Here is a 23,367-nt window from a genome sequence, read left to right as displayed (position 1 = left end):
AAGTGATTTTACTGGACCAAGGACACAAGGGTACAGGGGCAGCGCTGAACAAGTGACGGCTGAAGACTCACCTCTTCAGGCTGCACCTCTCCTCATCCCTCCCTACCTCCCTGTAGTATAATTGACTATGTAATCTTAGGGTTGTAGCTAGGTATGCTGTTTATTTTAGTTATTGCACTCGTGCCTACTCAACTATTGCTTGTATTATTTGCATAGACTGCTTTGTTGCTGCTTTTGTTTGTGTTAATCAGATTAACCTACAGGGTCCAAGTTAAACTATGCGGTCGTTCCCTGCACTTGGTACTGTACTTCCCTCTAGGGTTTTGAACACACCTGTTCCTGGTTATGGTTATACACTTTGTTGTACGTTGCTCTGGATAAGAGCGTCTGCCAAATGCCTGTAATGTAATGTAATGCAATGTAATGAACCTGGGATTTAAACATGGGATTTAAGAGCTGAAGCCTTTAATCACTACACTGCACATCCGGCATCGCAGGATCCCACACTGAAAAAAGCAAGCAGTACTGCCACAGAGGTGACAACCCCGACTGGCATTTGCAGGGCGACCCAACAGGTAACTGTCAAAATGAACTCAGAGGGAAAATGAGGGAGACAAAGTTGATTTTTTTTTTTTTTAAGTTTTATATTTTGAAATATTGTTGCAAAAAAAACTGCCCTTGAATAAGAAAACAGGAAATATTTAATTATCGATTCAAAAAGTTTAATGACAAAGCCATAATTGTGATGTGCAATGCCATACATCAAATAACAGAATTATATAAAGTTGTGCTTAGAACCCTATACAAAAGCAGTACTTGCCAAAACAAAAAATATACATAGAGAAAGAGAGTGAGAGAAATGACAACAGTATACTGAACAACCCAAGCTCCTGTAGTTCATTCTCACAGAAGTGAGATGTGTTATAAATTTTCATCCGGACCAGGATTACTCTCCACGAGACTCTGTACTCTGGAAAGTATAATTTCATTGGAGCTGCAGCAGTCTTGTGAGCCGTATGGGGGATTCACAGTCAACACTCCAGCCACACGCAGCGTCTCACCCTCCTCCGTTACTGGAATCAGATTTTTCTCAAGCCACGCGCGCAAGCATTCCCTCTTTCTTTTCAGCTCGTCCGTGCTGAGGACTTGGCGTCCCTCGGGCATGAACAAAGAGCTCAATCGTTTCGCCATCTCTTCGTCGCCTTCTTTCAGAATCTCCACTTCTCTTACTGCGTGGCCCATCACCACCACGATAGAAGCCTTCCCAGTGTTCTGGAAATTCACCAAGACGATACTGAGAGTGAGAGTAAGAAAGGTTAAAATGGCAACAAGTCGGAAAACATGAAAAGTTCGATTAATGTCTATGGTTCAGTTACTTTCCCCTCGTATTCAAGGTACATTTGCACACCATTGGCTCATTGGAACAGTCAAGTGTTTCGTTTTAACTTAACGCGACCTAAAGTCTGCAGCTACCCACATCACATAATGCTGAGATCAATTCAGCTTGCCCTTCGACTACCTGGCTAAGCTTGCAGGTAAATTAAAGCGTGGAGCTAGCTAGTTACCAAACAGAGTGCAGAACACAAGTCGTAAAGGTGCAATTTTCAACGTAATACTGAGATATGATAGCTGAAGAAGTTAAACGTCACCTTGCAGAGACTGGGTCCACGGTACAAACCCAACCTTGATACTCATGCTTTTCGTCTGCTGTCACTTTCACCTCTTTATTTACATATTCATTCCACTCTAGTGGGTTCTTCTTAGACCATTCGTTCATAATTCCTGCCGACTTTTAATGAAGAAAATGTAGTAAAGTGGTCAAAAACAAAGTTTTCGAATAACCAAACAATTTTGTAGCTAGCAAAATAAAGGAAAAAACCGGCAGAACAGGCTACCTCCAAAGGCGTCACAACGAGTCAAACGCTAACGATTATTTCCCAGAGCACCATGCGGCAATTTTTTCAAAGCAAGTGTAGCAGCACAATATGTCGATGGAAACAATTACTACAAGTCGAATTGTTCCGGTACAGACCGATGGAATGTTTTGTTTATTTTCTTAAAATTAGAAAATGCGATTAATTTTGTAAATATTTTTGAACTCATGAGATTTGGCTGTAAGATGTTCATCTTGGCTTCTTGTTATCTCGTTTCCCTAAAGTCGCTACCATGGCAGTATAAAATACATTTCGCTTGCTTGTAGTGTTGAGGGGGGAAAAAAAAACGTTTGTGGGCACGCGCAAAACGGATGGATACAGCTTCCCTGTCAGAGAGAGAAACGGTTGTCGTACAAGGGTCATGTCTAGATACGGACGGTACGGAGGTAAGGGCTAATATGTGGGCAGTTTGACAACAAGAAATGTTACTTTATATATTATACAACGTAGTATAAACTGGAAACATGGGGTGTTTGCTTTCTCATCACATTTTGTTTGACGATCTATCAGTATGTTGATTAGCTAGCTAGCGAGATAGCTGTAATGGCGGCTAGTTAGGTAATTTAGCAACCATGCGTGTTCGCACGCAGAGAAAATCTCAGATGTCGGCGATGTAACCAGAAAAGCCTTGGCACACGCACCTACTGGTATTTTGTATTCAAAATGTTGACTATTTGTCGCAGACATTTATAGAAGCCAGTCGTGGATTCATTTGTAAGGTGGTTCCGCGGCGCTAGATAGCTGTAGGCTAGTTGTAGCCTGATTGTTTTGTAGCTAGTCTAGCATGTCGCGATGGATAGGCTAATCCCTCAGTGATCAATATAGCACTAGCTAGCATGACCGTTGCTACAGTAGCCATAGTAATCTGCAATCCAGGAACAGCTAAAAAGACCGCGCAAACGTTGCGCGTATAATTCAAACACGTTTACGTTTTGGCATCTGCTGTCTTATTGAGTTTAACGTTATTTGATATTTTGATTTTGATCTGGGAAAGTGTACAGGTAGTTCGGCTGTTAACGTTCAGCCTGTCATAAGACCACTCGATCTGTACGTTAACGTAACTCTACGTAGCATTGATAATGAGGCACAGGTGTCTAGCTACACGAGTCGTGGCAATTTCAGACGGCATTAAACCGAGGGCATCTGCATGGTCGCCGTGTTTTCGTTGAATAGTTTGTCTATTTTTTTTGTTTTGCTCCTCGTAACGATGGTATTCTGATTTTTAAAATTCATTTCCCCACCAAACATGCTACCTGGTACATATAGTTACAATTGCTGTAAATTATTCAGATTATTGGCAAGTTTGCATTCTAGCATTCGCTAGAAATGTATTGGTTAAACTGTGATTTCATGGAATTCATGTCGTACGAAAGTGAAAAGAAAAAGGTTATGAAAACTGGGCCAACTGATTAGTTATTTCATATGTACAACTTAAAACAGGATGCTGACGAGGGGAGGAGGGCACTAGCCAGATATATGGCATACATGACATACAGTAGCACATCCCATAGATTGGATGTTCCAATGTGTATATTTAGGTTTATTTGTTTTACCACATATAATGCCAGTAATTACCTCTGTTCAATTATACTTAATGTTGCATGGCCTTTCATTCGTTGAGTATTGAAGCCATAATCACACAGACCTACATTAAACACAACAGCAGCTGAAAGTATGTAAGTGGACAGAAGCACATGGGTCAGTGTTAAGGTCAGGCCTTTTCAAACTGATGCTTGTGTGACAGCTGCGGTTCCCCCTGAGCACTCTGAAGCCTGCTGGTGTTCTGTCAGCTTCTCAGCCTACTGCAATAGAAAATGTACACATCCTTCTGAAAAAAATTTTAAACTAGAAATGCAGTTGGTCAGAAAAAGAGACAGATTGGCACAATACTATTATCTACTTTTTATGCCAGCCCTAACATTTTCCTACCTTTTCCCTCATATATGTTTGTCATTGGTGTTTGCTGGCTGTAGGCTTTGGGACGAGTGTATTGACTGGTGTACTTTGATCGCTAGTGGGGAAATTCACATTGCCACCAGGAGCAGAACACGTATACGTCATTCAGGAAGGAACATCCACCCGCACACATTGCCTTTTGGTACAGACAGTGATTCACAATACTACACTGCAGTGTACAAGCCAAAAAACAGACATCTGCTTCATTAAGGAATCTAATAGCTGTAGGGTGGAAATGGGGTGGTAGGCAGTTTATTTTGCTGGCCAAGACCTTTTAATACAAATGTTTACGTGCATTATTTTTTATTTATTTATTTATTTATTAAGGAAAATGAAACCAAATCTTCTTTCCCATTTAATTTTAATTAGATTACTGTGTCAGTAAGTTTCAGCGGTGTATATAGTATGTTAATGCCTAGGTCACGTCTCCTAATTGGATTGTTGCTAACACATTGCCCAGTTAGTCATGAAGCGCCAGTGTGTACATACAGAGCTCTCTAGGTGCTGGGTATATTGTTGGAGACAAAAAAAAATGTGAATACCAACACAGTATTATGTTGTTTCAAAAACAAAAGTGTTTTAAGCAAACAAACCTGCCTAGTTGGTTTTTGGAAGCAATGCAGTAGTGTCCTGATCATTTCGGCATTTTTAATCCATCCCTTGATTTAAAAAGGGAATGACCCATATTGGTTGTATATGACCACATTAGTTAAACAAGTAAGTTAAACCACAACTTAATGGTTCCATGAAATATATTTAGTGGTGCATATGTAATTTTTGAAAATGGTTACTTTATCTTACTTTATTTTTTACTATTTTGTTCACTGTTAGAGCAGTGAATTCTTTTAAGCGGTGAAATGTTAATTAAATTTCTTTATGATTGACTATAGCTGAACGTTAACCAGTTTTTCTGACGAAGGATTTTGCAGGCAAATATTTTCCATTCTTTGTGTATCCATCATTTTCCACTTGTTTATTGATGAAAATAAACAATTCATAAGACAGACACTACTTTCAAAGCTAACCTTTTTCTCAATTTAATTTTCTTGCAAACATCGAAGTCTTCAGTTTAATTAAATTAACTAAACGTTAAACGCTGAGCAGCTGCAATTTTGATAATACCAGCGTGACGGTAGCAGATTGAGTCTTAACTACCAATCAATACCAGTGAGATTTTAGGCTTTTGATCACATTGCTGGTTGGTTTGTGTGGGCTCCCATTATCGTCCTTAATGAGGTAGTCCACCCAGTGGAGTTGAGACGGGACCTCATGGTACAGGAAATGTGTGAGAGTGCTAACCAGTTTCTCCTGCTTTAGTCTAGTTTACCATGAAGGAGTTGTAGTGTAAGGTAATTTCATATGTTGATATGCACTTCATAGGCACGATAAGCCTATTATTTATTTAACTGCCGAAGGGTAAATACTCAAAAAAAAAAACGAAAGTGAAAGAATAATGCATATTGAAGTATTGTGACATCACAGTGCATTGCAGTTGCATTGTGCATTGTATGCACATAGCATGCTGCAGTTGGCATTGCCCCTTGGGCTCCACTGTTAATCCTGCTGAAAGGCTAGCTGTTTACAGGGATGAGTGCTCTTCTCAGGTGTACACAACCAGATGACTCCTTACTTCAGTGGTCCAGTGATCTGACATTCCCCATTTTCTGGAAGGGTAGTCATGTGTACTGCTGCACTGAAACAATTTCCTCTATAGCCTTTTGTGAGCTGGAGGCCTGTGTGTTGATTAAGTATGTTACTAGAAAGCCGTTTGCTTCAGAAAAAATTTTAATGGCCAAACCACCCACAATGCTAGCTATTTCTACAGATATTCCATTTATTAATTGACGTCAGCTGAAAATGAAAAATAATTTCTGTATTGTAGGGCTGGTTTTAATGTTTAAACTGCTAGTGGTGAGTTTGAGGACCATAGTAAGGTATTAAAACTCAAAGCACTGTCAGTTGTCTCTTACTTTATAACAGACAAGCATAAGTGAATGTAGAATGTAAAGGTACACTGCTTGCAGAGATGCTTTTAACAAATCTAATTTTGTAGCACAAATGCGTCAGTGGCATTTGCTCATCACAAAGGCTATTTGTGAAGATCACTTTTCTGATCTGAATATGGCTGCACAGTGGAAAACCCACACAATTACACACACACACCTACACACTCACCCGATAAATCATAGGCAATCATCGAAAGGTTAGCATCCATCGTTATGTACTGAGCTGGCCAGGGTAAGGATTTGTAACTCTTGTGTCATCAATAGGAAAGCAAGTAGACTGATATTTTTCAGCAGAAATTGGTAAATTGTGTTCTTTGGTCTAATAGGTGATGTCATGTTGGGCACATTTATTTCTAAAGAATGCTATTTTGTCATGAAATTCAGTCTAAAATCCACTCTCCCCTTGATATTAAGTGTGTCACTCCCTAATTGCATATTGATATTTGAAAAAAATACTTTTATTTTTGGGGGGGAATATTACAGGCAGAAAGTAGATTAAATCCTGCAATAGTAGCACTATATAATGGGAGTGCTTGGCCTGTGTCATAACGATGCAAATGATTGCTAGAGTGGTTGGATTGAGACTGATTTGTTACTCTATGTACATGCCTGAAGGACACACAGCTACCCAGGGCATCTCCTGGCATATACAGGCAATGTGCTGTGAGTCCATCTAGAATATAAGAATACATAATGTGGAGAACATTCTGCCAATCTAGAACATAAGAATGAATAATGAGAACAGGCCATTCGGTCCATCTAACATATAAGAATACATAATGAGGAGAACGTGCCATTCAGTCCATCCAGCACTGTGTCTCCCTGATTTCAACACCTCTGAGGTCTCTGCCTCTACTATATGACATAACTAAGCATTTGCATGGACTGACAGTGCTCTGTTAAACTTTTCCTTAAACTCTGCGGAATTCACCATGAACTCTTTTCTACACGCGCCCCTTTGTTCTTCAGACATAAGATCTTTGGTAGCTTGCTCGTACATTATATGAATTTGAAAACCTCAATCAAATCTTCCCTCATTGCTAAATCTGAAAAGATTGAATATCTTCTCGGGAACCAGTTTAGTTGCCCCTCTTTGTACTTTTTCCAGAGCCTCTGTCTTTTTGTAGTGTGGTGACAAATAATGTGTAACAAAAATATCAGTCCACCTTAGCTATGAAATCAGATAATCGATTCTGAAACATGAAAAAATATGTATCTTAATGAATTGTTTATTTTGTCTGCTTGTGTTTAATTCTTGTTTAATTGGAAAGCACCTGTACCACTCTGTATGAAAAACACTTTATCAATCAGTATCGTAAGTGAAATACAGTTGCAGTTAAATATAATTTGAACACTGGTTTGGTTACATGATATTTGGGCTACCATTCTCAATTGCCTGCTAGATAGGAGCCCATTTTTCACATCTATTTGATCAGTCTCGAGTAAGTTTGAAAAATTTAAAGCAAGGTATTTCTGTTGGGAAAAGACACCAGTATTTTTACCGCTGCAACCCAGCCAAGTGCATAGCACTATACCCAGTGTTTGCTTGGTTGGAAAAATCTGGATGGTGAATTTTTTACATGCACTGGAGTCTTTGCTATCCCTGCTCTATTTACATATTCATGAAGTTTACATCTGCCTTTTAGTAGTGCGCTCATGGAGGCCTATTTCATATCGACCCATGCAGTCTCCATTCAGCCGGCTGCACATTTGCACACAAACCTGCGCGTGCTACGCTACCTCGTTAGCTTGGTGGTTTGGAAACAAATTGAGGTCAGTGGAAATGTGCTGGGAGATGCGAATCCATATAAAACATAAGGGGTCTGCTCTCACGGTTTCTGAAGAAGACCCTCACCAGTACAGTCGTACATCTGTGTCTTTGCACAGTTGAATTGTACAGTGTAGGCTTATGTTTTCATGGAGGTGGGGGGTGGGGGGAAAGTAAATACTTCCCTCCTAAGCAAAATGGCACGGTGTTTGGAAGTTGTCATAAAAAATAACAGCCTGCTGAACTTCTATATTGCGGCTGTTAGAAAAAATAGCTGTTTGGCGATTTTGGGTTTGGGAGTTCAGGCTGTTGACGTGTTTCCTTGAAGCCCTGGGCATTTTTCTCCATTCCCAGTGTTGACACAGTGCCAATGCTTCTCCCAGTCTGCGCTTTCCGGAATACGCAGAATGAGTTCGGAACAGCAGAGGACAGCTATTTAGCAAGAGTGATTTCTACACGCGCGCAGTCGTTCTGTATATAAATCACATTGATCACCCGCACTCTGTGGAACCTTCCGGCAATATGAGCATTAATCACTTCTATTACAGCAACTTGTATTGGCCAGGATATGCTTTGATTGTCACAGTTGCATCTTGCGCTGCATTAGTACATTAGTATAGCGGTTTTATAGCCACTGTTACCTTGGAAATGTTTCTACTGTAGTCCCCGGAGTAAAGCAATATTGGCCTATGTTCCTTAGTAGTAAATTTGCTAGTGTTATAAATAGCTATTGCTGCCCAACAAACCTTATAAAACAAAGGCAGTGAACAAACCAAGGCTAAAAGGGCCAGTCTGCTTGAACACTAGACAAGGTGATGTCATCCAAGATATCTCACATCTACCTTACGGGCTTTTCCCCGTAGCAAAACCGCCTCTGTCATTTTTCATTTCACTACAGTCTGTGGCAAGTCTTTTAAAAGGGTATAAATGATATGGATTGTGCTCCCAGTTTAATGTCAATTAAATTTTATTTTGCTTTGCCAACATTTGAATTGAAAAAGTGCTCGCCTCTCACACAGCACCCACTGTTTCAGTTTTGGATACGGCGCATCAGAATTCTGATGGAGAACTGAGAAGAAGGAGCCTCGTTAACAGAATTTCCAGCCTTGATTGGTCTCCAGTCGTACGAGAGCCAAGTTTTGAATGTCATTTGAATGGCCTCAGACACGCTTCGCTTTTGGGGATAATTGGAAGTGCAAAGTGTCGACTTGTATAACTGTAATTTTACAGATCGCTTATAATTCAAAGAGCAAATTACCTGTGTAATTATCTGGAAACCCCTGCAAACGCGTGTCTAACCCCGTGAACATTTTCAGATGAGCTGAGAGAATGAATCGGGTGGAAAAAAAATCTTTGCATTTTTTCCTCCTACGTTGGACCGAGTTTGTTTAAAAAGGAAGTTGTGCTGCTTTTTAGAAGTACGAATAAACCAGAATAAAATTTTCACCTACAGTAAACAGACACTGAATTGGTTCCGTTTGCCATAGTTCTGTTTATATTTGGGATTGCTGACAGCCGATTTGGAGTTAAATTTGCTTTTTCACATGTGATTTGAACTCTTGGAAGTCAGTAGAGTCAGACTGAAACGAGTAGTCAAGATGGGGCTGAACCTAGAAGTTTGTATCTCTGGTTACCTGGTTTCTTATTATAATTTGATGTAAGAAACGAATGTTGAGTCACTATCGACTTACATCCAGGAAATATTTTGGCCCGTTTTGTATCCCTGTTGAATACAAATGAATCTACCCACCGCATAGGCAAGTGGCAAGAGAGCCGTTACGATTGCCCCAAAGAACACCGAAATCCGATGAAACGCTGACTAATGCTGACTACTACAGCCCAGATTTCAACCCTGACTTGACTTCTGTTTGCAGTTGACTGTGAGGGAAAACGGTGCTCGTGCAGGAGGGAGAGAAAGCGAAGCATTATCTTTGCGGTGCTAGAATCTGAGTCCGCCTGTACTGCAGCGCCACTTTCTTATTCTTCCTTCCAGAGACTAAGGTTTACGTGGGTAACCTTGGGACAGGTGCTGGGAAAGGAGAACTAGAGCGGGCGTTTGGTTATTATGGACCGTTGAGAACGGTGTGGATTGCTAGGAATCCTCCAGGGTTTGCCTTTGTGGAGTTTGAAGACCCCCGAGACGCAGAGGATGCTGTCCGAGGACTGGATGGCAAGTAAGTGCGAAACGGTACTGAGACTCCATTTTGGCTCCAGCCCAGACCTCGAGAGACCTGGACCTTAACTAAGTCAACAGCACCGAGACTCCATTTTGGCTCTAGCCCAGACCTCGAGAGACGTGGACATTACCTAAACGAACAGTACTGAGTGCTGAGATGTTGGCTCCAGTCTTGGCCTTGTGAGATCAAGACCTTAACTAAGTAAACGGCACCACAGATTATATGGACCCACGAGAAACTCTGCTCCATATTTTTAATGGAGCAGTTCTGTCTCACTCCCGTTCTTGCCGAAACATTGTTTTCACACTTCTTCTGAAAATTGCTTAAGCGGAGTGACTAAGAAGAGTACTATCACAATGGATGTTCTGCACTGTAATACAGCACCAGAGAGTCCAGTTACCAACTGGAACCTCCTGTATTTACGAAGCAGAGAGGATGTAAGGAACTCAGGAGCTGAGTATCTGGTGGGTCTATAGAATGACAGCAAGACCCCATTTTGGCTCTAGTCCAGACCTCGAGAGACCTGGAAGGCAGTCTGCGCTGGAAGCTTCCACGTTCATGCCCACAAATCGTTTGTTTGAATGCACTGAAAGTGGTCAGAGGGTTTCTGATTGACGTTTGCAAAACAAAAACAAAAAAAACATTGAAGTAATTTGCTCTTTTGAAATATAGAAGCGTTATTTTGTACTGCATTAAAATTAGATTATTTTTTTTTTTGATATAAGCTCCATGTGTTAATATGAGCAGCGCCTTCTGTTTTTAATTATGAGATTCTGTGACTGACCATTTCAGTTAGCAGTTTAGCCAGCATACACCAACTGTATTTGTTTGCAGTTGATTATCAAGCAAGATGAAATTAATTCTAAATGAGTGCAAGCTGGGAAAAAGTTTGTGCGTATTATAAACAAGTACTTTGCCCAAAATGCTGTAGTTTTCTGTAATTTCAGTTAATAGTAGCGATGTATAACTGGCTGGTAAAAAAAAATGCCTCGTATAAGGCACCCAAAATTCCAGTCCTGGACGGCTGTAGCGTCTGCATGGTTTTGAGGTTTCGTTCCAATCTGCAGCCAGTTTAGGCCTTGGAAACAAGGTGTGTGGACTCTAGCCAGTCAGTCAATAAGCAGTCAGATCATATGAAAACTAGCAGAAACTGTGGCCATCCAGGACTGGCTTCTGAGAGCCCTGTTTTAGTTATGATTGGCTGGTTGGATAGATGACAGGATTGGCAGTTTGTAAAGTAGTTCCAGGGTAACACAGGGTTACACGCTTTTCCATTTATTGACTGTGCTGAGCCAAGCCATGCTGTAACATACTGGAGCTAGGCTGGCAAAACTCAATGGGCTTATGCCTGAGCAGTAAGGCAGCTCAAATTTAGATTCAGGGACACAAAATCTGTCATGGAGCACAGCTGTACTTACATTTTGTATTGCATAGTTTGTATCAAATCTGGTTAGAATGATGTAACTTGTACATATTGAGCTGCATGCTTAAGTGCTTTCTGTTCAACCTAAGTCGCTGCGGCGGTTGGTAGATAAGCTATCACGCTCGTACATACGTTATCACAAATAGACAGGAATGCATATATAAATTAATATTTGACCAAAGCACGAAAGGTGCTGGCTGATTTTGAGTTTTTCAGTCGCTTAACTGAGAACTAGCTACAGAATATTGAGAAGCACACCTTTGAAATTTCTTACTTCCCAGCAGCCTGACGAGGGGAGTGATGGTACACAAAAATATTGGTTTGCTATGTACTGCAGTTTTGACTTCATGATAAAAAAAAAAAAAAAGTTCCACAAGTGTGTTAAACCAAGACTGCCATGGTTGGGTTTGCAGCATGTGCCAAACCCAAAGTTGCATCCTGAACAGTTCGGTCTGAATACGAGTGGGGAAGGGATGTAATGAAGCAGCCTGGTTCAGCTCTACAGTGGGAAAAGGGGTATACTGAGCCAGCCAGATTCCAGCTCTACTGTGGGAAAGCGGTAGGCTAACAGTTATCCTTTATCGTATTTAAATTACAAATGAAATAAGTTATCTCTTACTGTGTAAATTGGCACAAAATAATTGTAGTCAAAAAGGCAAACCAGCTGTTTCAGGAAAGGGAAAATCGGTCTTTATACCAAGATGTGAGAAACATCAAAACATGCTTCATATCTGTGTAATAGTCTTCTGGCCCGTTGGTACTTCAGTTTAATTGTAATATGGATTTCAAAGAATGTTCAGCTTTCCCTTTATTTTATGAGAAATTATTTTATAAAGCAATAAGAGACTCATTTTAATAGCTTTAATTGAGATGATTTTGATGTGTTCATTTAAAGGCATATGTGCAGGATTTTTAGGGTACTTAAAATAATATTAGGATATATTATAAAATGACCATGCTAAGGCATATCTATGATGCCCTGGAAATCTGTCTTTATGAACTTTCGCTGAATTTGTGCACCTTTATCTGTATTTGTTATTCTAACATGTATTCAGGATGTGTCTGGGCGTGGCACTTTTTGTCTGTGTGGGGATGGGTGGGTGTGGCTACAGAACCTGTTTATTGCAATAGCTAACTAGCCGCTGTAATTGCCCAGATACAGTGAAGCAAAACGACAAGCCGACAGGACTCATTCAAGAGTTACTGTAACCTTGGAATTGCTTTTCCTGAGTGGCGTCAGCTGAAGTTCATCAAGGGGATGTAAAGTGACGCGGAGCTGGCTTGTTTTCTGTTGGACCCGTATGTAAGGTTACCTCTGGCTATGGAGCTGGGGTTGCCAGATGTACAGTTTAACGGAATGTCCGGTTTTCAAATTATTTGTACGTGTCCTGTTTGTGGTGCCGACCAGACCATGTAGCCTAATAGCCTAATGATGGGAGAAATGTAACTAGTTTCTGATGAATTTGTGTGTCTGTGACTTGGTCGAGTACTCGGAATGAGTGGACGGGGTTGGAGACTTGATTGTAAACACAGGCTGAAAAATCCTGCATAGTATGCCTTTAATGTTGATAAATGTTTGGCCTTTTTTTAAATAGATTGTGCAGGTCTGTTTTAATAAGGGAAGTTTTCTTTGTCTGTAGCTCATTCACAGAAGCAATTGCCAATCTATCCTAGTGGCCCTTGTGGGAACTGTCTTGCCTTACAGTTGCCCGTTTCAGGGCGTTTCTTGCAGTCTTGCCGCAAACAAGAATCTCCTCTTCTCCAAAAAACAAACCGCAGTGACATGCGCCAAACATTCTCTTCCAGCAAGTGTCAGTGTACGTAGACGCTTTAGGAGTGCTTGTAGCATTTATCATTATTTCTTTTAATCTGTCAATATCAGAAGGCTGTCACACGACTTCTCTGGCCTGGAGAGCTCTTAAAACCGAGCCGACAGGCTGAGCCGGTTGGAAGCAGCCGCGGGACCGGCACGCGGGGGCAGAAACGGTGTAGAACAGAACGTTTGGGTCTCGAACGTTGCAGCTGCGCCCAACGCTGCAGCACCTGTTCCCAGCACCTGGTTCCACCTTCTCAGTCTTGCCTTGTGTGCGTTTTTATCCGCGATTTTCCAGAGTGTTTTAGAAATCTCTCCTCCCCCTCTGCCTCCCCCCCCCCCCCCCCCTCCTCTTTCAGGGTAATTTGTGGCTCTCGCGTTCGAGTTGAGTTGTCTACCGGAATGCCCAGGCGGTCCCGCTACGACCGGCCCCCCACCCGCCGGCCCTTCGATCCCAACGACAGGTGCTACGAGTGCGGTGAGAAGGGGCACTATGCCTACGACTGCCACCGCTACAGTAGGCGACGGAGGAGCAGGTACGTGCGCCCGCGCAACGCGCCACGTCGTCCTTTATTCAGTTTTCCGTTTTTTTCCGTTTTGTTTTTTTTCTACACGGCTATCAGTCGCTCTGAGCGATGGGAGAATGACGCGTCATAAAACTGCAGAAATGGGCGGGGCTACCGTACGCTGTGAGTGACTAGCTAGCTTTTAGCCAATCGTTGCGGTTTTTGATTGGTGTGAAGAGCGATTGACAGCTCATTGTAGCTCCGCCCATGCCTATTTCTGGGTTCATGAAGCCTCAGTCTGCCATCACTAGTCTCTGTTTCATTGCCAGTGGAAAAGTAAACTGTAAAATAAACTTGAACTTGGAAGAATGCTGACTGACTTACTGTATGTTGACGTGAATGATGCATTTTTAAAAAAAAACAAAGAAGCAAACAAAAAGTTAATGTTAACTGTTTTTTTATTTTTTTTGCTTTTGTTGACTGACTTATTTTTTTTCTTTCTTTTGTTTGATTTTTTTCTTTTTTTTTTTTTTTACACATTTATTTTTTTTCAAATGTATTGTTTGCAATATTAATAATCCACCTGGTCCAAAACCTTACAGGTTCCTTCGTTTGATTCAGGGTGTCACGAGCCTTTGCCATTTCATGAGGCATCTAGCAAATTCCACACTTACGATCCTTCTAGACCTTGAGGTGATCCGCATAAGAGGCCAGACACCCCCTCCCCCCCTCTCAGCCGCCTGCCACTCCTAGCTGCACCTTTAACCATTTCACAAAGGGCAGAAAACGCGAGCTCGGCACCAAGATGATGGCCAACCCCATAGATTTTGGCCATCGGTTTTGGGCCATGGCGGTTTTAACGGAGGAGCGACCCGCACGCGACCCCGCCCCGTCTAGAAAGGCCTCCTATCAAGCCTCAATCAAGCGATTTGGCTGTCAGTGCGATCGATCGTCGTTAGAAATCGAAGAACACGACTAGATGCAGAGAGAGATCGGCTGATAGATACTTCTAGATCGCCTAGATCTGCTAGACCTCGGTTCCAAAGAGGCTCGACCTGCAAACTTGCAAGGTTTATTTCAAGTAACAATTAATTAATTGATTACTGTGTTTTTCATTTCTCCATAACTACTTAAAGAGTAGATGTAATGTGTTACCTTTTTATTTTGAGAGAATGAAATTTGAAAGTGCCTGCTTTACGCAGATATTTTTGTACATACTGTACCAGACAGACTGCAGTAATGTGTAAGGCTGATGTGTTCTTGTTTTAACCTTGTACTGTGTACGTGTAATGCTAATTCTCCTGTACGTATTGCCATAGCCATTGTGAGACAGGGACAGTGCCAGAGCTCTGTTAGCGTGATTGTTGTGCTAGCGGGCAGGCTGAGCTTGTGTGCTAACGCGCGGCGCTGCACTGCCGCGTGCTGATTGGTCCATTCCCGTGATGTGGTCAGGTCCCGCTCTAGATCGCATTCCCGTTCCCGGGGGAGACGTTATTCCCGCTCGCGCAGCCGGAGCCGCAGCCGCAGGTGAGCCGCTTCCCGTTTCCACGGATACTGTATTTTAAACCTGATGTTCGACCGCTGCTTTCTCTATAACCAAAATGGCCTTGTAGACGACACAGAGGCGTGATTCATACCAAAAACCAAAGCAAACTGTATTAAGTATGGGATACATACAGTCCATTTCACATTTCAAACGTGTGTATTTAAAATAATTTACATCCTTGGTTACACAGTATTATGAGTGTTGGGGCCTCCTTTGGTTAATCCAGAGCAGACCTGGGTCATGTACTTTAACCATTTAAAAGGAAACATCTCATTTTCCCCTATATTTAGAATGGAAAATTATTTCGCATGTTTTGGTTTTGTAACGTGCTTCATTAAATTCTCTGGGGACCTTCAGACGTGTTTTCTGTGGGAATATTTCTCTGCACCTTTTCGAATGGCTTCCTTTCTTTTTCAGGTCCAGATCCTTTTCTCCTCGCCGGTCTCGCTCCAATTCCCCGAGGCGGTCGAGGTCCGTGACTCCCAAGCGGACCAGGTGAGCCCCGGCCCCGGTCCCTGTCCCTGTACGGGAGCGATAAGGCACCGCTGCAGTCACAGGTCCAGTTGAATCGAGGCGTTCCTGAAGTTCTGTCTCTCTCTCTTCCTGTTTTTTCCCCAGGTCTAGGACCAGGTCTAGGTCCAGGTCCCGGTCAGTTTCCCGCCCAAGGAGCAGGTAAAGGCCCTTTTCCTTTTATCGCCAGCATATCATACTTTTCGAAATCTCTGAAATTTTTAATTTATTTTAGTTATTTATTTATTTTTTTTAAGTGAAATTGTCCTGCCTCATATTATTTGTAAGATATACTTCTAGCTCACATAAAAAATAAAAAAAAACCTCTTTTAGAGATGGCCCACAGCCCATATTTATGAATCATCTTTTCCCTGTTCATATCCTAAACAAATTTCTTCGTGAGTGGGGGGAAAAAAAGCAACTGAACTCCCACTCTCAGTCTCTTTATGAATACAGACCCTGAGGTAGCTCCAGGTGTTCTGCCTGACAGACTAAAAGCCTTCATGGATGCGGGTCTAGGGTACGTAAAGCATCTCGGAATAAGAGTGGTGATGTAGGAAGCAGTTGTAATGGGTCAGGTCATGATATTGACCGGTGAATCAGCACCTCTGCTCTGTGGTGCTTTATCAGCACGGACCCTGAGTTTCTGTTTCAGAGGATTGAGGGGGAAAGGCTAGCGTGTGTGTGTATGCGCGTGCATGTTTATTGTGCGTTTGTGTTTCTCCCAGGTCTGGCTCTGTCGGCCGATCCAAGTCTGGCTCTCCAGCGCGGAGGTGAGCCGTCTCTCTAGCCACACATCGCCGTGTACGCCGCGCTAGGGTTTGCCGTAGAAGGGATTTCGCTTTGAGCCGAGCTTTATCGCATGCGTCGCATGCTTCTCTGTGCAGCGGCTTATCGCATTCGTCGCATGCTTTTCTGTGCAGAGGATTATCGCGTGCGTCGCATGCTTCTCTGTGCAGACGCTTATCGCATTCGTCGCATGCTTTTCTGTGCAGAGGATTATCGCGTGCATCGCATGCTTTTCTGTGCTGTGGCTTATCGCATGCTTTTCTGTGCAGTGTCTTTTTGCATGCGTCACATGCTTTTCTGTGAAGCTGCTTATCGCGTGCATTTTTGTGCTGAAGCCTATCGCATGCATCGCATGCTTTTCTGCGCAGTGGCTTAGTAACGGTTTGATGCTCTGGAGTTGTTGAGTTCAGTCGATAGGCAGTGACTGTGTCAGATGTGGTCTTTGGTATTCACTGTTAAAAATGGGGAAATAGCTTACAGCAGCAACTTTATTTGATGTTGGAAACTTGCTCACAATCAAAGCTCATGGGTGTATAAATCATACATGACTAACCGGAATGTTCTCTTGAAAAATCTTTGCACATTATTTCCTTATCTTGCATAATCTTTAGGGGCAACCATATGAATAGAGGGATCTTTTTGTTATGATCAGTCATTTCATAAAGGGTTCTGGCAGTGAATACTTAATAGAGATGAGAAAAGGTAACCCTTTTGGAATAAGTGGTAGTCATTTGAAATTCTGTTTCTTGCTTCTTTAATACCCTTCTTGAGTGCGTATTAATCCAGTAGCAGTGCATGGAATTTGAGCATCGGATTAATTAAACCTTGAACTGCCACTTATTTTAAAGTGTGACCTTTTAACACTTCTGCCCCCTCCCCCTCCCCCCAGCCGGTCAAAATCTAGATCGTCACCTCAAAAACGAAGGTATGTCCTTCCCTGTCAAAGGAGGTAGAGTATAACGGCTGACCGCGATCTTATCACACAAATGTTGAAAGCGACGAAATGCACGTGAAGTAACGTCTTTCCTCCTTTTCTTCTTCTGTGCTTTCAGCCGTTCCCCATCAGGAAGTCCGCGTAGGAGTGACAGCCCAGAGAGAAATGACTAAGTCTTTTTTTTTTGTTGTTTTTTTTTTTTTGTTGTTTTTTTGAAACACCTTTTTAGAAATGAAGTTTTGTGTTTACACACCTGTACGAGATTCTCTGTCTCCATATCTGAGATTCTGTTTTCGAGTGTCGGCTTGTGTTCATATTTCTCAGTTCATAATTCTGTGTTTTTTGGGGGTTTTGATTCCTCTCCCTGTCATTCAAAAAAATAATAATAAAATTAATAATTGAAATAGGAACAAAAAGGAACCCAGTTAAGAGATTTTTTTTGTTAGGTATTGCAGTCGTCATTTATACAGGAGATTTGTTGTTTTTTGTGGTGCTGTAGAAATCATATGCGGACGGAGAGGTTGTTTTGTATGGGCACATTAAATTAAATTTTCACTTGTAGCTAAACCGTCTCTGTGATCCTTCTGTACTTGTAGCCAAACTGTGTCATGCTTCTGTGTGCGGTAATTGTCGAAGAGTGAGCTTCGCGCGTGCGTTCCACAAACCTCCCCATAGAGGGCAGTGTTGCTCAGATATTATTTGATTGCCTGTATCGGAGATGTACACCAAGGGGCCAATCTGTTTTGGGAGATGTCGCACCGTCTTATGCTCTTAATTATTGCAATAGTCTGATCTGACATCGGTGATAAAGTCATGAGTAATACAGGTTCAGGCTGTATCTGGCAACCGCACTGTAGACTTTTTACAGAAATCAGCTGGCACATCTACCCTCTCTAAGCCCCAATGTGCAGTATAGGTTAGCATGTGATGTCCTAATGTGTGTTAATTAAAGCTTCATTTACATAAGCATTCATTAGTAGGGCCAGAGCTTGGAAGTGCGGTATATTGTAGGACAGCAACAGCTATAAACAGTAAGAATATGTAATGTATATTTCTGTTTCTTTCAGTGGCTGCTTTTAATATCTTGCAGGGGGACCCAAATCCTGGTCCCATAGCTGCTTTAACTGACCGATTAAGTGTTGTGTGACAGTGAAGTTCTTTTCTCGGAAGCGAAGATGACCATGCAGTACCTCCATTTGATACTGCATATCATATTGATTTCACGAATGCTCTTACTAAAATTGAAATGATCTTTTTTGGGAAAATACAATTTACATTTCACATCCGTGAACTTTCACAGAAAATGCAAAGGCAGCAATCATTTCCATATTTGCCTATACATTAAGTATGTTCTGATCTTCATAATATATTTCAATAAAATGCATTGAGTTGCATTTCCTTAAGAGTAGAACGTTCTGAAGCAGTTCTCTGGTTTTTGTGTGTGATGATGGGCAAAATGGGAACTTTGTGAAATAGTTGAATTTGTATACGCGCGCACACACTTCCGTCTTCAAACCCCGCATTCATCCCCTTCTCAAAAGCGTTCTGAAAATGAATAACTTTCAACTCGGCGGATGCCATCTAAAGGCTGTTTGTTATTATAGAGCCCCGGCAGGGTGTGATTTGGGAAGAGTTTGCGCTCAAAGCGCTTTCCTCAGTGTATTTTCCTATTTTCCGGTCACAATGCCGGTTCATGCGCTCTAGGCTCATTTATCCCGGGTGGAATTTTTGGTTTCGTGCGGAGAATATATTTCAATGCCACGTATCTGACTTTACCGGTTTTTCAATAACTGGACCGAGTACATCTGATGTCTGGCTCAGAAACCTGGGACTGACTTGGTGGATTAAAATGATGCATGCGGCAAGAGGAGACTTTTAAAAGAGGATTTTACTGAGATTCTGAAATTCACGAAAGGGATTAACAAAGTGATCTATGAAATCTTTTTCATGTCTAGCTCTCTGCACTTGTGTGATCTTTGTGCTTATTTTTGGCAGGAAGAGTGGGAGTAAGAACTCCAATGTAGTAGTTGTACTTGTTACAAGTGACAAAACAAACTTGAGTTTTATCAGCTGAAAAGGGTGAAATAGTATAAGGATTAGGCAAATTCTGCACTGATATCAGAAGTGGCAAAAAAAATGGTTCCCTGTCTGTGGAACAGTCATGTTGCTCTGAGACTCCAGATGTTCATGTCCTGGGTTGACAAGGCCACTGGATGTTCTTTTCTGCAGGTGAATGAGGAGGCTAGATGGGCCTTGTGTATTAAGTTCTTATGCAGTTCAGATAAAGTAACATTTCCTTGGTCATGTTTTAATCTTAAACGCAGATTATATGGCGGTTAGAAAAATTTTAACTGGTCTATGTAGGTGGTCTGTGTAAGGCTTGCTCTTTGTTTAAAGTTAAGGCCTGTTCATGACATTGAATATTGCGCAGATTTTTACAGTAGAATCCTGTAAAAAAAAAAAGCCATTTGGGACCGACATGACCGACAGTGAAAAGGACTTTTTCTGAACACTAACCGACGAGAAAATAAAATCGAAAACGTGAACAAATTGCGCAGCGCGAAAAGAACTGCGGTTTAATTTACAAATGGATCAGGCCGGCCGCGGAATAAACAAGGGGCCTGTTTCCTTTGACGCGTTCTCCGAGGACCACATTAGACTATATGGAGCGCTCACCAGACTTGACGAGACAGAAGAACAGCTGCTCGCCTAACGAAGAACAAGAGGTTGTTTTATTTAAACGGCAGCGAGTCTTACGGGGGGCGTGGACGCAGCTGTTTATTCGGTTTTGCTCGGAGCCGTCACTGACGTCTCGTCGCGGAGTCGATGACCTCTCTCTCAGCCAGCCTGTGCCTCTTTTAATGGCCTCATTAGCCAAAGTGTCAGATACTTAAGAGCACGACCTTCTATCTGGGCTGGGCGGACGAGAGCGTAAATACACTTCGACTGCTTAATGCGGCCCGTCTGCAGTAAGTGCAGATGTACTCGCGTGCTTTATCCGCAAGAAATTAAAACGCGTATCACCAATAAATATGTAACAAGGACAAGGGATATTAAGCAGTCTTTCACATGAAATGATCGTGTTCGCTCGTGTTTCCATGTTTTTGGTTTAATGATTTAATGGATCATTAAAATATTTTAACGTCTCACCTGGTGTCACAATTCCCTTTATTCCAGATTTAAAATGCCCGTTCCAACCTCTGGAATTTGGTGATGTACCTTAAATTGCTATTGGCTGACGACGAGTAAATGTGTTCACTTTGCAGTAGTTTCTACAATATGACATTAAAATGTCCAGGTAAATGTTGGTACCATACAGAAAAAGCCTCTGAATGGCTACATATCATCTGAAGGATTTCACTGTCCTTCAGCGTAAATGGCTTCGAACCAGACAGAAATATGACAGGTCTGTACCTGTTCATTTACACACATCAGTCTCAACCATCTCCTCTGTGCACACACACACACACACTCCCTGCAGCCTCCACAAAACTCCATAATGCCAGTTTAGAATTTCATAAGAATGTTTTTTTTTCCCCCCTGTCTGAAAAACCAAGGCTTTCAGACTAGGTACAATTGCACATTTGTACAGGATAAGCTGTCAAATCAAAATGGAGAAAGGAAAAAAGAAAGAAAGAAAAAACAGTTCATTCTGTATCGGTCACACAACCAGGACCCAAGTCAAGCATTTATCTTGTCCCAATTAGGATTTGCCATCTTGGATTATACTTAACAGGAGCAGCATGTGAACTGCCATGCAATATGACTTGTGGCTTATTAAATTAATAGAGATCACTGATTACTTTAAGCTGAGACTGGCTGCTAACTCTGGCCTATTGACATTTAATTTACGATGCCACTATTATTTAATCTGGCATAATTATACAAATGTTTAGTACACATATACGGCATGTTTGCAGGATGCCACATTTTTCATCTTGGTTAAAATGAAGGCCTCACAAAGCGTGGGTCACAGTCTGGAAGCACGGTTGCATCTCAAAGAAAACACCAATTTGCCATGAATATATAAGGAAATCACACAAGTGGTGGCAACTGGGCTGGTAACCTAAAGGTTGCAGGTTTGATTCCCAGTCAGGCCACTGTTATTGTACCCTTGGGCATGGTACTTAACCTGCACTGCTTCAGTACAGCATGTCCAGCCGTATAAATGGATAGTATCTAAAATGCAAAAGCGTTTGTGTGAGTTGCTCTGGAGGAGAGCATTTGTTAAATGGCAGTAATGTAAAAACAAACAAAAAATAGTTTAAGTAATGATCTCAAGAACGGGACCAATAAAAAAGACAAAAAGAAGGGGGGCGATTTTGTGCTCCGTGCGTGTTCTCACAGCTCGGATGCAGAGGCTGATTGGTCCCTCTGTGCATGAGGTCACAAACCCTTTCTCCGGCAGCGGAAAGCTGCGGTGCAGGAGGGGGGGGGGGGGGGGGGCGGTCGGTCAGAGGAACCCGGCGCTGCTGCAGGCGGGGTGGAACGCGCGGGGCAGAACACGGGGGGGGCGGAACACGGGGGGGGGGGCGGAACGCGCGGGGCATCAGAAGCAGGGCAGGTAGGAGGACGCACGTGCGTCCCTCTGTCCTGGGCGTTACCATTTCACATTTACCCACCGCATTGTGCGCTGTGCTGGTGTGCATAATGAGCCCTAAATGCATCTATCACAATGTACACAGATCTGTACTGTACAGGGATATATTCTGTACAAAGATCTGTTTAGTGCAGAGATCTGTTCTGTACACAGATACATTCTGTACAAAGATCTGTTCTCTACGAAGATCTGTTCTCTACGAAGATCTGTTCTGTGCAGAGATCTGTTCTGTACAGATATGTTCTTTACAGGATTATGTTCGGTCCTGTACACAGATCTGTTCAGAGATCTGTTCTGTTCAGAGATCCATTCAGTGCAGAGATCTGTTCTGTTCTCCTCTTTGCTGGACAAAATGCAAGGTCACCGGATTGGACCACAGCCAGGAAGGGAGGTGGTATTTGTCCTCTTCTGACACTGAATAATAGCTTCTCAAACAAAAATCCATATCCAGACATATCCCAGTCACTGAATACAATACACAGCCTCCTGACCTTAATGTGAAATGAATATTATATATACAGAATGGAATTTCTGTATACATATAAATGAGTATTATATATACAGAATATACACACACACAGACAAAGGAAAACCAAAGCTCAGAGGAAGAGTTTATTATTGTCTTCCTCTATTGTAACAACAGTTGCACAATAAATAAGGTATAATAAGATATAAATATATATATATAAAAGTATATAACTGAAGTCATTGGAATAATTAGATCCTTTTTTGGGAGTGGTCGACTTTCCCACACCTTACCCCAGGACCTGCAGCTCAAGCTACTCTCGAAGAAAAGGCTACTCCTGATGCCAGCAGTCCACTGTGAAGTACTTTCAAAAATATATACACAATGTTTCGTGTCATCAATTATTCAGTTATATCTGTGCTGGTAGGCTAGAGACAAAGCCCCATTCAGTGTGCAGCTGCTCGCTCCTGCTTGGTTAACCAAGAAATATTTACACACCTCTCGCGATCTCTGGCTTTGAGTCGCAGAAACTTTCCCCAAAACTGGCGGGGCAGCTCCGGACAATGGCTACAGGCACGGCTGCCCCTCCTTCGCGCCCTCGTTTCCGGTTCTGAAGACGGGAACGGGGCGAGGGAGCGCTTTTCGAACGCGCGCTGGTTTGCCGCGCGGCAGAATCTGACATTCTGGCTGCTTTTTAAAGGGCTGTGCGTAATAGAGCCCGCGGTGGTTACTAGGAATAGGCACTCTCGGAGGTGGTTGCTAGGGTACCGAGTGTAGTCTGAGTGGGTAGTGAGCGGTGGTGACATGGCCTCCAGCGTCACATGATCAAAGCAGCCGTCACCCGACGAGAGGCTCCAGAATGTCAGGGAGTGCTCAGGTGTGTCGACGTGCGCCGTCTTGCCAGGTTGCACACAGCCTCCAGTTTCACCCTCTTTTTTT

General features: G+C 42.4%; 2 protein-coding genes across 3 annotated transcripts; one reads left to right on the top strand and one right to left on the bottom strand.

Annotated features, from left to right (window-relative positions):
- Nucleotides 1-700: 700 nt before the first annotated feature.
- On the bottom strand, nucleotides 701-1,952 carry gemin6 (gem (nuclear organelle) associated protein 6). Its single transcript, XM_035405470.1, has 2 exons — nucleotides 1,650-1,952; nucleotides 701-1,294 (listed from the first exon to the last, which is right to left on the bottom strand). Exons 1-2 carry the CDS (start codon nucleotides 1,775-1,777, stop codon nucleotides 922-924), a joined length of 501 nt encoding a protein of 166 aa, XP_035261361.1. The 5' UTR covers nucleotides 1,778-1,952; the 3' UTR covers nucleotides 701-921.
- An 82-nt stretch (nucleotides 1,953-2,034) lies between these two features.
- LOC118220964 (serine/arginine-rich splicing factor 7-like) lies at nucleotides 2,035-17,929 on the top strand. Of its 2 annotated transcripts, XM_035405468.1 has the most exons (10): nucleotides 2,035-2,320; nucleotides 9,658-9,838; nucleotides 13,437-13,613; nucleotides 15,036-15,110; nucleotides 15,547-15,624; nucleotides 15,748-15,801; nucleotides 16,079-16,159; nucleotides 16,368-16,412; nucleotides 17,318-17,353; nucleotides 17,481-17,929. In XM_035405468.1, exons 1-10 carry the CDS (start codon nucleotides 2,296-2,298, stop codon nucleotides 17,533-17,535), a joined length of 807 nt encoding a protein of 268 aa, XP_035261359.1. In that variant the 5' UTR covers nucleotides 2,035-2,295; the 3' UTR covers nucleotides 17,536-17,929. The 2 variants fall into 2 exon arrangements, with proteins under 2 accessions (XP_035261359.1, XP_035261360.1); XM_035405469.1 differs by lacking the exon at nucleotides 16,079-16,159 and having other exon boundaries at nucleotides 2,180-2,320.
- The last annotated feature ends 5,438 nt before the right edge of the window (nucleotides 17,930-23,367 follow it).

This window comes from Anguilla anguilla, chromosome 2 (assembly GCF_013347855.1).
Source record: "Anguilla anguilla isolate fAngAng1 chromosome 2, fAngAng1.pri, whole genome shotgun sequence".
Taxonomy (NCBI): domain Eukaryota; kingdom Metazoa; phylum Chordata; class Actinopteri; order Anguilliformes; family Anguillidae; genus Anguilla; species Anguilla anguilla.
The sequence above is the reverse complement of the archived record's forward strand: the minus strand, read 5'-3'. Positions and strand labels throughout refer to the sequence as shown.

Bases quoted from the DNA above. Each gene is read 5' to 3' on its own strand.
- gemin6 (XM_035405470.1), bottom strand. From the start codon at position 1,777: ATGAACGAATGGTCTAAGAAGAACCCACTAGAGTGGAATGAATATGTA. The intron at 1,295-1,649 runs GTGACGTTTAAC...TCTCACTCTCAG, and splicing joins GTGGACCCAGTCTCTGCAAG to TATCGTCTTGGTGAATTTCC.
- LOC118220964 (XM_035405468.1), top strand. From the start codon at position 2,296: ATGTCTAGATACGGACGGTACGGAG. The intron at 9,839-13,436 runs GTAAGTGCGAAA...CTCCTCTTTCAG, and splicing joins GTCCGAGGACTGGATGGCAA to GGTAATTTGTGGCTCTCGCG. The intron at 15,802-16,078 runs GTAAAGGCCCTT...TCCCACTCTCAG, and splicing joins GTTTCCCGCCCAAGGAGCAG to TCTCTTTATGAATACAGACC.